Here is a 15,698-nt window from a genome sequence, read left to right as displayed (position 1 = left end):
CAAAAGAATATTAAGCAGGAAATTGCTTCATTAATTGGCCATAGAAGTCCAGTCGTCATTGAGTTGAACTTGGTTATTTGAAAAACGGTTCCTTGTTCAAATCCTCCACCTTGTTCTTGACCACAATTGTCTTGCCATTTTCGAGATCCAAGTTATATATATATTCCAAATGAAGAACATCCATCACATACGTCCAAGTCTTCTTAAAATTCAAGCCTATCTGTTTCAAACCATGTGAATCGTCAGATAAGCAGAATCTACCACCTCCATACTTCTTAATGGCTTCGCACATATCTTGCTTGGGGTAGGGTCCACTCCAGCCCTTTCTTATGGCTGCTGAGTTGAGCTCAAACAAGCCTCCATATGACCCCACGAACTCAATGTTGCGGACAACCAGTTGCCACACATCGGGCCAATCGTTTTCGATATTGATCTCTGCCAATTGTTTTCCGGTTGTTGGATCTATTTCATCAATGGGCTCGAACAAGCGGATCAAGTCGAAGTGTCCTATCACCAAAGGCTTCAAGGTCGAAATCACCTGGTACTGAAGATCAAAATAGTCTCTGTACAAGGCCCTGGTGGTGTTTTCCTTGGTCTTGGTACGTGCTTCGAGCCACTGTTCAGCAGAAAAGTCAATTGGCACCAGATGGACGTAATGCACAGATCCCACCGTCATGTTGATACACGGATTCTGGTCGAGGATGCTTTGGGAGTATTGAATGTGCTCCAAATCTATGCCCTCCACCTCAAATCCAATCAAGATCTTGAGTTCGGTTCCAGCATTGTAGTGTGACTGGAGCTTCTGGGCGTGTTGGAGGTAGTTGGTGAAGTTAGAACTGAGGTTGGCGGTGGTGTAGCTTTTCTCAAGTTCTTCGGGGTAGAGGAACTGGTTGTTGAGTCGGGGCATGTGCTCTGTCAAGCAGAAGATCTTAAAGCCTATCGCAGCTGCTTTTTCCACAATATCATCAAGAGAGTCCACCGCATGGGAAACGTAGGTCCCAGAGTGTGAATGGTGGGAATGCATCGTGATGGTGGCTCTTCAATGCTGGCACCGTGGTAGTTCTGGTTCGAAGTAGCGCTTACACCAAAACCCTGCACATGGCGTCATTACCACCAACTAGAGACTTGCGCTACTCTGAACGGTTCAATCTCAGGCCGGTAGTGGCGAGGCTTATGGATTTTGTAGCCTGGACTCTTCCAGGACCTCTACGCTCTTGTGAAGTTGTAGTGCCAGCATTCTGCTCTGGCTGGTAGTGTTACCAGTTGCACCATTTTCGCACCTCAAATATCGCCAATTGACCGCCAAATCAATCAACCCATCATGTTACGAAGTCTCCACACGGCTGCGCGTACAAACTTGGCCCCTACTATCAAGCACCTTCTTGAGAATCCACCAACGGCTTCGTCTCTTCTTACGTGCAATGGACACATCAAATCGATAAGACACTCCAAGAATGCCGGGTTCATCGACCTTTCGGACGGTTCGAACCAACACAGCTTGAGTGTCGTGTTCAAGAGCCCGTTGGACGTTTTGGCAGCACACCAGCTCAAGGTTGGCCAGAGCATTTCGGTCAAAGGCAGTTGGATCGAATCCAAAGGATCGCAGGACTATGAGTTGGTCTTCAACCCACTGGAGCCCGACCATGCCATCTCGATCATTGGTGATGTGGGCGAGGACTACCCGATCCAGAAGAAGCTGAGTACTTTCCAACATCTTCGTAACTTTCCCACATTCAGACACAGAACAGCGACGTTAGGATCCATGCTTCGGTTCAGATCAGTGGTGGAATCCAAACTCATGGACTTCTTCAACAGCCAAGACTTCACCAAAGTAGTACCACCATTAATCACAAGCTCTGATTGTGAAGGTGCCGGTGAACAATTCAAAGTTGAGTCGCTAACCAATTCTGGAAAAGGAGATTCCGAGGAAAACTACTTCTTCGGAAAACCCTCTTATCTCACAGTCTCGACCCAATTACATCTCGAAGTGTTGGCATTATCCTTAAACAGAGCATGGACTCTTACACCGTGCTTCAGAGCAGAGGTCTCTAACACTAATCGTCATCTCAGTGAATTTTGGATGCTTGAGGCCGAAATGTGCTACGTAGATGACGTTCACCAGCTTACTGCCTTTTCTGAAAAATTGGTAAAGTACATTACCAATGAGCTTAGAAATGGAGCTGGTGAGGATTTGTTAAATTCTAGATTTAGCAGAGAAGATGTGAAAATTATCAAAGCTAGATGGGACTCGATATTGGATAAAGAGTGGCCAACGATTACCTACACTGAAGCCATTGAAATCATCAACAGGGTAATGAACAAAGGTAGACTGAAAAATAGATTACAATGGGGTGATTCTATCCAAACTCCTCACGAAAAATGGTTAGCTGGTGTTCATTTCAACTCCCCCGTTTTTATCACTGATTATCCAGCATCTGAGAAACCTTTCTACATGCCGAAGTCAAAGAACTATGAATCAGAAAGACCAACAGTAGCATGTTACGATTTGATTCTCCCAGAAATCGGAGAACTTATTGGTGGATCTGTTAGGGAGCATCGCTACGACGAGTTGCTTGCAGAGATGAAGGCTAGGGGAATGAACCATGAGGATATGGAATGGTACCTTTCCACTAGAGCTCACGGATCAGTTCCTCATGGAGGTTTCGGTTTGGGTTTCGAACGTTTGTTGGCGTACTTAGGAGGTATGGAGAACATCAAAGATGTGATTCCATTTCCACGGGTTCCACAATCTTGTAGTTGTTAGTTAAACTACGATGGGCCCCACAGTAGTTGCTGCAAACAGTTGCATTCGAGATGGATGACACCTACAAAAAAGTGAAATAACACCACCGGGCTGAACTTTTCCATGTTCCCAAACCCGTTATTGTTCACAACAACCCACAGGTTCTTTCGACCCTTGTTAGAAGCTAAGCGCTTCTGTCCCAAAATTTGCCATCGCAGAGTTGATTTATCCTCGCACTGGTCCAAAATTTCACACCTTACTCAGGTGGTGAGTGCAATGCTACGACCAATAGGTCTCAGACTAAAGAGGCACATGTCACCTTTGCCCATTAGCATCACTGTATATAGCTTCCTCGATGCTCAATGAGGTCTTAAAATCGCCACTGTTGGTGAACTCTTCACTCTTTTGTTTGTCGTGTACTCGCCATCTCCGCTCCACCATATTTGTCGAGAAAAATTTGGAAGCAACTAACTAGACTAAACTACACCAACTCTTCAAAATGGATCAATTAAACGTCAAAGAACAACAAGAATTCCAAAAGCTCGTTGAGCAAAAGCAAATGAAGGATTTCATGAACTTGTACTCCAACTTGGTTTCCAGATGTTTCGATGACTGTGTCAATGATTTCACCTCGGCCAACTTGACCACCAAGGAATCCACTTGTATCTCCAAGTGTTCCGAGAAGTTCTTGAAGCACAGTGAACGTGTCGGTCAAAGATTCCAAGAGCAAAAGTATGTAAATGGATAGAACAGGCTTCAGGCCCGAAGGAAATGGGACTTTACTAACTATTAGTGCTTTGTTGATGCAAAACTTGCAAAAACGTTAGGATCCCCTAATGATGATCTTAAGGCTGTCTGTGGGTATACAGTACTGTGCTTCACGGAAAGCTTGTTACGGTTTCTGTGCTATGGGTTAGCCTGACGGTAGGCTGGGAATCAAAAGTGCGGCCGCCACTGGATCGGCAAACGCAAAACTTTGATGACTTAAATAGAGTGTGGACACTTGTCCTTGTATATACTTGATAAACACTCGATATACTCTTTGTAGGGAGCCAGACAAGACAGATTCAAGTCAGCTACCGGATCTTCTCGCGTGACTTGAATCACGTGTCAGGTGATACTTCATCTACCGCATCCACAACAGTACCATCCATAGACATGTCGTCCAGCGCCGTCTCCAAGCAGGACCTAGGAGTGATACTTATTGCTGCTGCTATCAACAAGAGTCTTAAAAAGCATGCAGATGACTCTGAAAATTCCAAAATAACCATCCCTATAGGGGGATTTCTAAGAGAACTTCAGTCATTGACTTTGGGCTATACCAACAGATTCACGCCAAACAAGAACGAACAGGGAATATCTAAGCATGATTTGATTTCAACCATCAATAGCTCCAAGTTTTCTAACTTTGTTGAAATTTCGAACGACCGTTTGGTGATTCTGGCAAAGCCAAGAGAATACGAAGAAACCATGAAGAAGATTGTGTTGGAATCTGCCATCAGGCATTCACAGTCGCTAATCAAGCAGATAAATGATATCGGAGAAGAATACAGACATAAAAAGACATTAGGTAATGTCCAACCGCTTCAAATGACTCAAGCACCGCAACTAGATCAGAAGCTGCGTGAAGTGGAGAAAGATGAAGCAGAGGATGTGGTTGATGAGGAGAAGGAGGAAGACGAAGAAGAAGACGAAGAAAGCAAATCTGAAGCCGATAAGGAAGATAATGAACAATCAGTTACTAGTCCGAAACTTGCTTCAGACAATGAGTTGGATGTCGATGTTAAGGACATAGAATCGGCTTCGAACGACAAGCTTGTAAATGAGTCAGAAAATGCGAACGGTAAATTCGAAGTGAAGTCTGATTCTCAAGATAATACCATCGTGGCTCGTCCAGAAGAAGAAAGCGAAAGCCTAGAGGAGATAGCTGAAGTAGCACAACAAGCAGAAAATATAGATGAACTGGAGCAAAACGAAGTTCCGGAAGTTTCTGATGAGCCTGAAATTGCAGATAGCGACGATGACGAGATCCTTGAAGCACCAGAGGTGGAGGAACCAGCAGAAGACCAGGATAGGTCCAACGAACAAGCTGTTTCTACACATGCTAAAAATGTGACACACGGAGAAAGTTCAGGGGAGAAGGAAAGCATGGCAGTAGAGAATGATGTTGTTATTGAGAAACTGGAGCATGATTCAGAAGTTACTGCCGTTAAAGAAGAGGAGGTAGTTTCTGATGCAGCGGCTACCCCTAAAGGCTTAAAATCCTCAGGATCTACTCCAGAGCCAACAAGCGCCAGGAAGAGATCGGGTTCCCCAAATACCTCAAGCTCTGGCCAACGCAAAAGATTTCAAAATATTGCCGTTAATCTCATCAACAGCATCCAAGCACACAGATATTCATCGCCGTTCCTTCAAGCGGTCAACAAGCGCGATGCACATGATTATTACGATGTGATATACGAGCCCAAAAATTTGAAGGGCATCTTGAAGAACATCAAACTGAAAGCAGAGCCCCCTGAATATCAGCTGGTTAAGCAATTGGAGAGAGACATCATGTTAATGTTTGCCAACTGCGTGATGTATAACAAGTCCGATGAGGATTTGGTAAAGTTAACCATCAGTATGAAGAATGATGTGACGAATATCTTCAAGATGTTTGAAGAAGCAGAGCTGGATATTAAATAAAATTGACATTTGTCTGCAGCAGATGATAAATTTAAATCAGATAGACAATGCTCACATCACGGATACAAGTTCCTTATCATACCCGCACCGATGTTTCTATCAAGGTTCTGTTCGAACAAGGTGCATGACACAATTCCAGGCTTGGGGTCCACAACATCCTTGATAGGCAGTACCCTTCATAATAGACCATTTTAAGCAAAAACGGTTCTTCCAGATGTCCCCAACTAAAACTTCAAATGTACATAAACCTCGAGCAATCACACGAGTTTTGTTGGTTAAAGAGTAGCGAGTTGGGTGTGCATTAGCAAGGTCTCCATAACTCAATACTCTGCTATGATTGCTTCAGTTCTTAATATTACTTCTGATACTCCGTATTATATCTACTGTGTAGTAAATTTGAAGGCGTTAGTTGATTGAAGTGTAGATGTGCCATCTGGAGTGGCTGCAAAAAAGTATCCAAATCGAAATAGACCAAATCTAGCTTGGTAAAGCGCCGATGTACGCCTCCGACACCGTATATAAACACTTATTACTACTTCAGGAGCTCTACATTAAGAAATTCTAGCATTGGGAAGATATTCTTCAAGCAAAAGCAAATTCATAGTTGGTTTGTTCCTTTATGATTCTCAGTTAGTGACCCAAAATTGGAAAATCGATACACTAATGTCCATCAGCATACTTCCAGGTGCTAATTTCTGTAGATTGCTTCAGATGACGAAAGGTACAAAGGCATAAAGCTCAAAACAGAATGCTGTGCCTCTGATCTATCACCAAACGCATTTCTACAAGGAGCTATAACTGGTCGTAAGATTCTATAAGCTGAATTATATTCTGGGTGCCTGACCTCTATTGGACTCTAAAAGAATCTAAAGGGTGTCCTCAACCTTCTTGATCAAGTCATAGAAGCCCTTGTACTCCTTTTCCCAGTCTTCGTCGCTGATACCGTAGTTCATGGGCTTTCTTCCAACCAAGCTCTCACCAAAGCCGAGGTTGTCACGGATGGCTCTCTTGATACTCAAGAAGTTACCCTTTCCGGCCAAAACTTCGGCCTCAGAAACAACAAACTGCAACTTTTGGGCCTTCTTGGTGTCGCCGGACTCCAAAGCCTTGAACAATTCCACGAAGGTCTTTGGGAAGGCACCAGAAAGTGCGTCTATAACACCGGAACCACCAACAGCATATAATGGAAGAAGCAACTGACCAAACCCAGAGAGAAGGGCGAAGTTGTTTCCAGTGACCTCTTCGTCGAGACCGATACGGGCGTACTGCTGGACATCGCCGTGGGTACACTTGCAACCGATGATGTTAGGGTGAGCAGCCAATTTTCTCACGGTTTCTGGCAACACTTGGAGACCGTTGCACACACCTGGGAAGATGTAGACAAGAATAGGCAAGGCAGAGGCATCAGCCACCTCGGTGAGCCAGTCATAGACACCCTCCTGGGTGGTGACTGGGCCGTAGTAGCTGGATGGAAGAACCATGGCCGAAGTGGCACCGGCCTTCTTGTAGGCTGCAATGGTGTCCACGGCGTCCTTGGCGTTGTTCTGGGCCACACCGGCAATTATAGGGAAGTCTGGGATGGCCTCGTGGAGGTTGGCGATTATGTCAATGCGCTCTTGCTGAGAAAGAAGGGCGTTTTCTCCGGTACTTCCCAAGGCAACCACTCCGGCGATCCCCAGCTTTTGGAGGTGCTTTGCGTGGGCGATTTGGGTGGGGTAGTCGATGGTGTTGCCATCGGCCTTGTAGAAGGTGACTATTGGAGTGTAGATACCTGGAGTAACGGACATGGTGCTTAATGGGGCATGGCAATTCAGCGGACACCCTTGGCTTTATAGGGCTTCGGAGTGGGGGATTCTAATGTGGGGCAGATCTGGTGGAGGGATCCTCGATGCGACTCGCGGGGCAGCTGCAATGGCTGTTTTGGGCGCTGCCGCTGGTGGAGGGAGCGATCACCGGGGTGAACAACGCTGCGGGTGAATTACTGGTCTTGGGTACGGGAGGTGGTGGTAGTGGCCTGGGACGACTGTCATCAGTCGTGGAGTCCTGGTGCTAAAACACATCGCCACTCCCGCTATCTCTACCGGAGACTATCCACAGCTCTGGTGGAGGGAGCGACCAGTGCTACCAACACTCTACCAACGGTTTAGCTATTGTGGCTGAACGGCTGGGGTACCAGGATCGGGAAGTCGAATCCCCGGCGTCTGGTCTCCCCACCAAGTGTCGGCTGGGAAGATCGACCACTGCAGAAAAGTCAATTACTGCCGGAAAAGTGGTTGGTAGGGGAAATGAAGCCCTGGTGGGTTCAAAAGATAACTAGTGAGGCTTTGGAGGCACCTCGATACGATCAGGATGGGGAAGGCATTGGGGCTGGGAAGCTTGGCTAGCGTTCGCACGTGAGCTTGCTCGTGCAACTCTCGCCAGTTTGCCTAGTGCGAACCTCCCGCTAGTCGGGCTGGCGATGTTTCCGCTACAACTGGCTTGTGCAGCCCTCGCTAGATTGTCACCATTCTTAAAATTCGCCAATCATAATTCAAATTTGCCAGAAATGGTGGCCATTTGGTCAATTTCATGTTCTTTTTGCTGGAATGCTAACCATTTTGGAATTTTGGCCACTTCATGCTAAAGTTTGCCAAAATTGTGGCCATTGGAAATTTTCCAATTTTGTGTGTAGCCAGCGGCAGCGAACAAGTCAAAAAATCGCAGCCACCAAGGATGGTGAGTAACTGAGTCTTGAGTCTTGCTTCAAAGCAGATGTGTCTTTACACTTGAGGCTTTCGGTTTGGATGGTTGTTCAACTGCTTAAGATAGACCTTGTGATCGTTTGGCCACAGTGTCAAAGGATTCTCACATGGCATGGAGGAATTCGTAGCAGCAGAGACACATTTTCGCGCCAGCTCTCGCTAGACCTTGTTCGAGCCCTCGCTAACTTGGGCTCCTGGCCCCGCCACAGTCGCGCCAAAATCCGACTCAGCGCGATGCCCACCACGGTATTTCATCAACAACTTTCACCATCATCTTCCAGGCACTCCGGCACCGAATCCCCCCGGTCGTATCCACCATGACCGTCGCCAATCGCCCCTTCGTCAAGCAGACCTCGTTCGCCGTGGACTATGCCCCCTCCCACATCACCAAGTGGCGCTCCCAAACAACCGGCTTGCAAATCACCTACATCAACCAGCCGTCCCCCATCGTGGAGGGCTACTTTGCGGTGGCCACCGAAATCACAAACGACTCGGGTTGTCCCCACACCTTGGAGCACTTGATCTTCACCGGATCCTCCAACTACCCCTACAAGGGCCTTCTCGACACCTTGGGCAACCGTCTCTACTCGTCTACTAACGCCTGGACTGGCGTGGACCAGACGGTGTACACATTGACCACGGCAGGCTGGGATGGCTTCAAAACGTTGTTGCCCATCTATTTGGACCACATCCTCCACCCCACCCTCACCGACGAAGCCTGCCTCACCGAGGTATACCACATCGACGGCACCGGCAAGGAAAAGGGTGTCGTATTCAGCGAAATGCAAGGCATCGAAACCGACGCCTGGTCTATCATGTATTTGGAGATGCAGCGGCTGTTGTATGCTGCCAGCTCTGGCTACTCGTCTGAGACTGGTGGCTTGATGGCAGAACTCCGCAAGCTCACCAACGACCAGATCGTCCAGTTCCACAAAGACATGTACCGTCCGGACAACTTGTGTGTCATCATCACCGGCAGCATCAACGAGGATGAGTTGTTGGACATCATGACACAATTTGACCACCAATTGCCTGCGTTACCTACCACCCCCAACAAAAGACCGTTCATGGACTCTCCCGAGGACTTGCCCCTCCTGGCCTCAGTAGTGAAGGAGGTGCCCTTCCCCGACACCGAGGAGGTGATGGGTAAGCTCTTGATGTCGTGGATTGGCCCTGATGCCTCAGGCTGCTTGGTCAACGTCGCCTTAGACATGGTGGGTTCTTTCCTTACCGAAAGCCCTATCTCGTTGTTCAACAAACACTTGGTGGAGATCGAGAGTCCCTATGCCACTGAGATCGACTATGGAACCGACGACTACCGCAGAACCACCCTCAACTTCACCGTGCACGATATTCCCGTGGAGCATCTCTCCAAGGTCGATGTTCTCATCAAAGACTTGATTGTGAGCCAAACAGACCCCAAGAGCTTGGACTTGGACTACATGAGACACGTCATCAAGCAGCAGAGATTGAAGTTCATTTCCAGTGCAGAAAAATCCCCTATGGTGTTCTCCAATGTCGCGATCTCTGAATTCTTGTATGGGAAACCCGACGGCTCAGATTTGATGACCTGGTCGAAGGGTTTGTCAGAATATGATGAGTTGTTGGAGTGGTCTGCTGAGCAATGGTGCTCATTGATCAAAGAGTACTTTGTCGAGAACCACTCGGTCTCTCTCTTGGGAAAACCTTCAATCAAGTTGAACGACCAAATCAAAAAGACCACCAAGCAGATTTCCAAAGATATCAAGGCCAAGTACGGCAAGGAAGGATTGGCTGAATTGGGGAAGCAATTGGACTTAGCCCAAGAGAAAAACGACACCCCTATTCCTGAGAAATTATTGACTGAATTCGAAAAGCCCGATCCTTCTAAGATCCAGTTCATTAACACCAAGTCATACACAATTGAACTGTCGCAAAAGTTGTACAATCCAAAGTATACCAAGTACATCAGGGATGATGCTCTTTACGATACGATTGCTAAAGACTCGGAAGTGTACGGCCAAGAATTGCCCCTCTTCATCCATTTCGAAGACTTCAAGTCCGAATTTACTACTATCAACCTTGTTTTATCTTCTACTGCCATTGATCCTGACCTTTTACGCTACATGTCCATAATCGAAGAAATTTTCTCCTTGTCCATCGAGCTTCCAAACGGGGATTACATACCATACGAAAAGGTCATTTCAAATATTGAAGAAGACCTTTTGGAAACCCGTCTTGATAATGGCTATGAAAACGAGTTCCTCGAATTAATTAGCGTCAAGGTCAAATTTGAATCTCATAAATACCCGAAGGCAATCGAATGGCTCCAGAATGTCCTCAGGTTCAGTAAGTTTGAGGAAGCAAGAACACAGGTCATAATTGAAAAAATTATCAATTCCATCCCTGATAAGAAGAGACTGGGAGAGTTAATGATGTACTCTCTCCAATATCGAACCATGTTTGAATCATCGTCCTTAAGGAAAGCCCAAGACTCCATGTACACCGAGGAGTTTTACAAGGACTTGTTAGTGAAAATTAATGACGGAAAATTTGATATGATTAAGAAGGATTTGGAAAAATTGACTAAGCAATTATTCACTTTGGAAAACCTCAAGGTTTTCGTGGTTGGTGGAATTTCTAGTTTGCAAAACCCTATAACCAGTTGGAAGACATTTATTGAAACATTTAATAGCCCAGATGCCCATTCCCCAATTCCGTTCGACAAGCTTCCAAGATCATTGGAATTCAAGTCTGAAATTGGTAACAAATGTCTGAACGAGGCATACCTCATTGCCTCGCCCGCTGAAGAGTCTACTCATTTGATTTCAGTGACACCTATGCCTACCTCGTACCTCGAAGACGATATTTTCAGAATTGCGCTTACCACTGAATTTTTGAACGCAGTTGAAGGTCCATTCTGGAGAGGTGTCAGAGGTACTGGACTTGCATACGGGACTCAAATTAAGAGAAATCTTGAGACTGGGTTACTCACCTTCCAGATCTACCGTGGCTCTGATGGTATCCAAGCATGGACGGTGGCCAAGTCTATCGTGGATGATTATGCCGATGGAAAGCTAAAAATTGACCAATTAAGTGTTGAGAATTCGGTTGCTGCTATTGTCAATGCTGTTGCAAACCAAATCGATACCAACTACAACGCGGCTTCAAGTGCTATCAGCGACTACTTGTTCAAGAGAAGAGGTCCCGATTACACAGAATACTTTATCAAGAGACTTAACGAATTGAAAGCAGATGATATTCTCTACACTTTGAACAAGTATTTCAAGGCACTTTTTAGTAGTGAGAGTTCCGTCATTTTCACCAGTTTACCACCTGTAAAGGTTGAGGAAACTAGCCAGTTCTTCAAGTCTCAGGGCTACCAAACTCATGTTGAAGAAATCACCCTTGAAGAAGGCGAATATGGTTCTGAAGACGATTCCGAATTCGATTCCGAATTCGAGTCTGAAACAGAAAGTGAGTCTGGTGAGGAAACCGAAGACAGCGACGAGGAATGAACCTAGGAATTTCTAAAGAGTAGTAGCTCACTGTAACGGTATCTTAAAGAGAAAATAGTGTAAAATAGTCTATGAAGTAGAATATTAGATGGTATATGACCAATGAAATATGTATCACCAAATAAAGGATGGAAATTATGACATTTTTCAATTTCCACGTATAATTAAAAAATTTTACAATTATACTCCATCAATTTTTTTTGTCTAGATATGGAATACCACAATTAGACTTAACAAGGGGCTACATTACAGATAGGAGGGTATACGATATGAGATCAAATACTTTCAGGTACTGAACGGCTTATTACTTGGGTGTTACATTTACTATTATACATGTCATATAGAAAATATGAGGGTCTGCAAAACGAACGGATGAGAATTAGTTCTTGGCAAAACTTAACTTTTCTGCTCCTGGATCTGTGGTATCCTGCTTTAAGAATTCAACGTATTCGGTAACCTTCTCACAGACAAAATCCTTTTTCTTTTCAGCAATTGTGTCCCAGAAGTGCTGGGAGGTGATTCCTTCACAGGCAATCCACTTGGCAATTGAATGGAACTTTAATTCCCAATCGGTTTTGCCATACTCTGGATAAGTTCCTTGAAGTCCCAAATTTCTTCTTGTGTAGATACCATAACTTTCAGTCTTCGCATTTTCGATTGGGTTAATCTTCGGTTTGTGGATATGGAGGAAGAAGACATCTGGAAACTTATACTCTTCGACTTCGTCAACCATAGTTAGTTTACCAGTTTCCGGGTCTGGTACTTCCTTCGACCTACTAATTGCAAGATCTTTTTTAAATAAGTCCATTAATTCACCGGTGTGTTTGTTAGATTGGTAGGGCCACAATCTTGTATCCGAATCATGCTTTTTCAACCATTTTTCCCAATCATCAATCAATTTTACAGTCTGAGTTGGGTCATACTGCACGATTGTGGTTTCTTGGAAATCTCCGTCTTGTTTCTCGCCCATCTTGTATCCAGCAAGCCAAGAAGCACGAGGAACGATGTGGTAAGGTTCTTTTAATAAATGTAATGCAGGAACGAAGGTCTCACGGTCACCTTCACCCGGGACACCTTGGAAAAGCAAACGGTAATAAAAATCAGGTCCATATATGTTGTAGTATAAGGATAACAAGAAAGACTTGAAGTGGGCTCTTTTGGAGAAAACCATTTGACCAGTTTCAATACTGATCATACCAGGTAATCCTTCCAAGTCGTGGTAGGCCACATCGGTGTCGACATCCTTACCGGGGTACCGAGACCAAGGCCAGTCATTTGCAAGACCTTCCCGACGAATCGGTGTTGTACCAACCTTGAAACCGGCTATATCATAATAGAGTGGTGACACTCCCTTGTGCCATATATCTGGCCATAAAATGAACTTAGTGGAAAGATAAGGTTCAGAAGTAAGCAAGGTGTCAACATTTTTGATAGGCATGTTGTCAGCATCAATAGTGATGATATTGTCAAAGGAGGAGAAAAGCAAACCAAAGATCTTCATTTGGAACTTGGTTAATTTTAGTTTTTCGAGGAGCTCCTTACCGATTTCCTTTTCAATAACAATACAACGGGCATTAAAAGTCTTTGGAAGTAGCACTTCGCAGATTTGCTCGTCGTACTCGGATAAGTCATTGATAACCAACTCTATAGGTAACTTGGAACCCATTTCACGCATCTGGCCGATTGCTACCAAGGCGGAACCAAAGTAGACACCACCTCCGGAAATAACGATACCATCACCGTTCACAAATTGCTTGGGGGGGTCATCGAGTCTCTTGATGGCATCCACAAACTTGGCATGGTATTCTTTGAGTTTTGCATGTCTTTCCTTGGACAAGTTGACATGGTTTTTAAGCAACACATTCTTGGAGATAGGTGGTTGTTGTATATCTCTCAAGAAGGTACCCGGGAAGTCATCACCTCTTTCTTCCTTGGTGAGGGCATGCATATCTTTAGGACCAAACTTGATTAATAGGTCATTAATTAGATACTTGTACCAGACCGATCTATCCATCTTTTGGTGAAGTAAATCCTTGACCTTCTTGGAGAGACCTGGAGAGCTCTCCATCTTCAAGTCCTGCATCACTTCAAGAATAGCAACCTCTTCGATGTCATTGCCATGTTTCTTGAGGTACTCGGCCTTCAAGTTATCGAAAAGCTCGTAGGAGACACTCTTGGCCTCGAACATCTCCTTGGTGTTCTTCTCCTTGATTTCCTTCTGCAACTCCTCCTTAAACGACTCGGAGAAGTTGGACACGATCTGGAAACGGAGTTCGTCGTGGAACTTCTGGGTATTTTTTTCTTCGATATCTTTGCGGAGCAAGTCGATCAACTCCTTCTCCTTTGTAATCTTGATCTCGTTGATGAGGTTCCGCCCGTACTCGGGGTTGTCCACCTTGTCAATAGCGTCCTGGATACGTTCGATGGGAGAGTCTTCGTTGAAGTTGTGGAAGAAAATCATGTTGAAAAAAACCACCACCAGGAACACAACTAGGAGGATGTAGAAAGGCGAGGCCATCCTCCTCGGAGACACGCTGAGGAGAGGCATCTTGGTCAGAACGTTTGGTGTTGAAGAAGGGTGTGGTAAAAAAAGATCACGGACCTAAAAAATGGTGTTGTGATAAGCACGCGCGTTTGGCACGTGAGGGTACAATTTACGAGTGGAAAATGAGGCGGGTGTGGGTGCACCAGCCAAGAGATGGGGACGCCAGAGGAGAATGGGGGAAGGTGGTGCTTGTGCTGTGTTGGGGAATGTTTTGGTGGTGAACAAGTGTAAGAATTACCGCGTTAGGTGCTTGCTTGGTGGACTGGCAGAAGCCGTCCTTCTACTGCTGGTGCTAAAGCATTGTGAACTGAACTCTGACGCACGGTGCCCAGTGGATTTGCGAGTTTTATTGTTTTGAAAGCTATTCTTGGTACCTGGCGATAGTGACAGATCTGGTGCAGGCCCCGAAGCGCGACCCGTTGCCGGTCCAGTAGTCTAATACGTGTATGAGGGACTGGTGAGAATGGTGGAGCCGAGAGCGGAACCAGGGCTTGAGCTTCAGACAACCAGCAGTTGGAATTGGCCCTCTCCGACACACATCACAACTGAATACGCCCAACAAACCGTAAATAGTCCCTAGCGATGGTCGTGGTTCGTATGCGCCGTTGGTTTCGCAGTATGACCAATCACAATGCGGTCCGGAGATGAGAACATAACCGCGACAAAACCAGTAGGGTTACGACCGCGAATGTGGCGGCGGTGGGTGCATATGCGTTTTACGTTAAGCCACTGTCCTCTATTATTTGCCCTGGTGCCAGGAAACAGCGGGTAGGTGGCATGGAGTCAGAATTTCCGTAGTTAAGAATGTTACCGAGCAGACACCTTCCAATGAGAAATGGGCACGAACTACTGGAAAACTAGACCATCTACCCGTTTGAGCACGTACGGCTCAATCAATGAAATAGGCAGTACTGTAAATTTGTATAGGAAGTCCTACATGTGAAGTGGTGGTGGTGGTGGGACGCTCTAGGGTTTTATCTAAGATGAAAAGGAAATTTGTGGTGAGGAGTATGGCCTACAGCACCATTTTGGGAATATTTGGCACAAGCTACCCAAAGTCCAGTTTTCCTCGATAGGCAGGTTTTCGATCTGACTAGGCTATGGGTGGAAAGAAACCAATAACTTCTGTGATGAGCTTCTTATCTGTCTCGATGGGCTTAGTCTGATCATCTTGAAGTATGGTTTCTTCTATTATGATTAGATGTTTAAACCGAAGAAGACAAAGTTTTATTGCAGATTAGAATTTTTCATAATTTATGGACCTTGAAGCTATTTCTCTGATGAAGGGAAAGAAAGATATGCAGCCTGGTTCTTCCTGGCCTTACCGAGGAGCCCACCAGCTGGACTTTTCTCTTTCTAATTGGGTTTAATCCATCCATACTGTTTTCCAGCTCTATCTTATGAGGACAAATTTATTTCTTTTGATTTGCTAATAGGAAACATATTATGTTGGCCACTATAAATTTCCCCAGAGTTCCCAATTAATT

At 45.4% G+C, this 15,698-nt stretch overlaps 8 protein-coding genes across 8 annotated transcripts; 5 read left to right on the top strand and 3 right to left on the bottom strand.

The window, feature by feature from the left end:
* Positions 1 to 73: 73 nt before the first annotated feature.
* On the bottom strand, positions 74 to 1,024 carry CANTADRAFT_22331 (histidinol-phosphatase; the record flags this gene model as incomplete). The annotated part of the gene is made up of 1 exon (XM_020206811.1): positions 74 to 1,024. The coding sequence occupies one exon, from the start codon at positions 1,022 to 1,024 to the stop codon at positions 74 to 76; it is 951 nt and encodes a 316-aa protein (XP_020063440.1).
* A 148-nt stretch (positions 1,025 to 1,172) lies between these two features.
* On the top strand, positions 1,173 to 3,003 carry CANTADRAFT_263857 (asparagine--tRNA ligase). Its single transcript, XM_020207748.1, has one exon. The coding sequence runs from the start codon at positions 1,322 to 1,324 to the stop codon at positions 2,762 to 2,764; it is 1,443 nt and encodes a 480-aa protein (XP_020063439.1). The 5' UTR covers positions 1,173 to 1,321; the 3' UTR covers positions 2,765 to 3,003.
* TIM9 (protein transporter) lies at positions 3,004 to 3,736 on the top strand. The gene is made up of 2 exons (XM_020207749.1): positions 3,004 to 3,475; positions 3,537 to 3,736. Exons 1-2 carry the CDS (start codon positions 3,243 to 3,245, stop codon positions 3,568 to 3,570), a joined length of 267 nt encoding a protein of 88 aa, XP_020063438.1. The 5' UTR covers positions 3,004 to 3,242; the 3' UTR covers positions 3,571 to 3,736.
* A 165-nt stretch (positions 3,737 to 3,901) lies between these two features.
* CANTADRAFT_53715 (uncharacterized protein) lies at positions 3,902 to 5,428 on the top strand (the record flags this gene model as incomplete). Its single annotated transcript, XM_020210246.1, has 1 exon — positions 3,902 to 5,428. One exon carries the CDS (start codon positions 3,902 to 3,904, stop codon positions 5,426 to 5,428), a length of 1,527 nt encoding a protein of 508 aa, XP_020063437.1.
* An 842-nt stretch (positions 5,429 to 6,270) lies between these two features.
* On the bottom strand, positions 6,271 to 7,551 carry CANTADRAFT_263843 (dihydrodipicolinate synthase family protein). The gene has a single exon (XM_020207747.1). The coding sequence runs from the start codon at positions 7,213 to 7,215 to the stop codon at positions 6,295 to 6,297; it is 921 nt and encodes a 306-aa protein (XP_020063436.1). The 5' UTR covers positions 7,216 to 7,551; the 3' UTR covers positions 6,271 to 6,294.
* A 572-nt stretch (positions 7,552 to 8,123) lies between these two features.
* On the top strand, positions 8,124 to 11,803 carry CANTADRAFT_26464 (uncharacterized protein). The gene has a single exon (XM_020207773.1). It carries the CDS (start codon positions 8,487 to 8,489, stop codon positions 11,664 to 11,666), a length of 3,180 nt encoding a protein of 1,059 aa, XP_020063435.1. The 5' UTR covers positions 8,124 to 8,486; the 3' UTR covers positions 11,667 to 11,803.
* Positions 11,804 to 11,928: 125 nt separating this feature from the next.
* MNN26 (Mnn26p) lies at positions 11,929 to 14,136 on the bottom strand. The gene has a single exon (XM_020207772.1). It carries the CDS (start codon positions 14,125 to 14,127, stop codon positions 12,046 to 12,048), a length of 2,082 nt encoding a protein of 693 aa, XP_020063434.1. The 5' UTR covers positions 14,128 to 14,136; the 3' UTR covers positions 11,929 to 12,045.
* A 214-nt stretch (positions 14,137 to 14,350) lies between these two features.
* On the top strand, positions 14,351 to 14,723 carry CANTADRAFT_26462 (uncharacterized protein). Its single transcript, XM_020207771.1, has one exon. It carries the CDS (start codon positions 14,384 to 14,386, stop codon positions 14,567 to 14,569), a length of 186 nt encoding a protein of 61 aa, XP_020063433.1. The 5' UTR covers positions 14,351 to 14,383; the 3' UTR covers positions 14,570 to 14,723.
* Positions 14,724 to 15,698: the final 975 nt, after the last annotated feature.

Source organism: Suhomyces tanzawaensis, assembly GCF_001661415.1.
Source record: "Suhomyces tanzawaensis NRRL Y-17324 unplaced genomic scaffold CANTAscaffold_5, whole genome shotgun sequence".
NCBI classification, from domain to species: Eukaryota; Fungi; Ascomycota; class Pichiomycetes; order Serinales; family Debaryomycetaceae; genus Suhomyces; species Suhomyces tanzawaensis.
Note: the sequence above shows the minus strand (reverse complement) of the source record. Positions and strands in the feature narration are given on the sequence as shown.

Excerpts from the sequence above, each read along its gene's own strand:
- CANTADRAFT_263857 (XM_020207748.1), top strand. The coding sequence starts at position 1,322 with ATGTTACGAAGTCTCCACACGGCTGCGCGTACAAACTTGGCCCCTACT.
- TIM9 (XM_020207749.1), top strand. The coding sequence starts at position 3,243 with ATGGATCAATTAAACGTCAAAGAACAACAAGAATTCCAAAAGCTCGTT. Across the intron at positions 3,476-3,536 it reads CAAAGATTCCAAGAGCAAAA|TGCTTTGTTGATGCAAAACT; the intron begins GTATGTAAATGG and ends ACTAACTATTAG.
- CANTADRAFT_26464 (XM_020207773.1), top strand. The coding sequence starts at position 8,487 with ATGACCGTCGCCAATCGCCCCTTCGTCAAGCAGACCTCGTTCGCCGTG.
- CANTADRAFT_26462 (XM_020207771.1), top strand. The coding sequence starts at position 14,384 with ATGGGGGAAGGTGGTGCTTGTGCTGTGTTGGGGAATGTTTTGGTGGTG.
- CANTADRAFT_263843 (XM_020207747.1), bottom strand. The coding sequence starts at position 7,215 with ATGTCCGTTACTCCAGGTATCTACACTCCAATAGTCACCTTCTACAAG.
- MNN26 (XM_020207772.1), bottom strand. The coding sequence starts at position 14,127 with ATGATTTTCTTCCACAACTTCAACGAAGACTCTCCCATCGAACGTATC.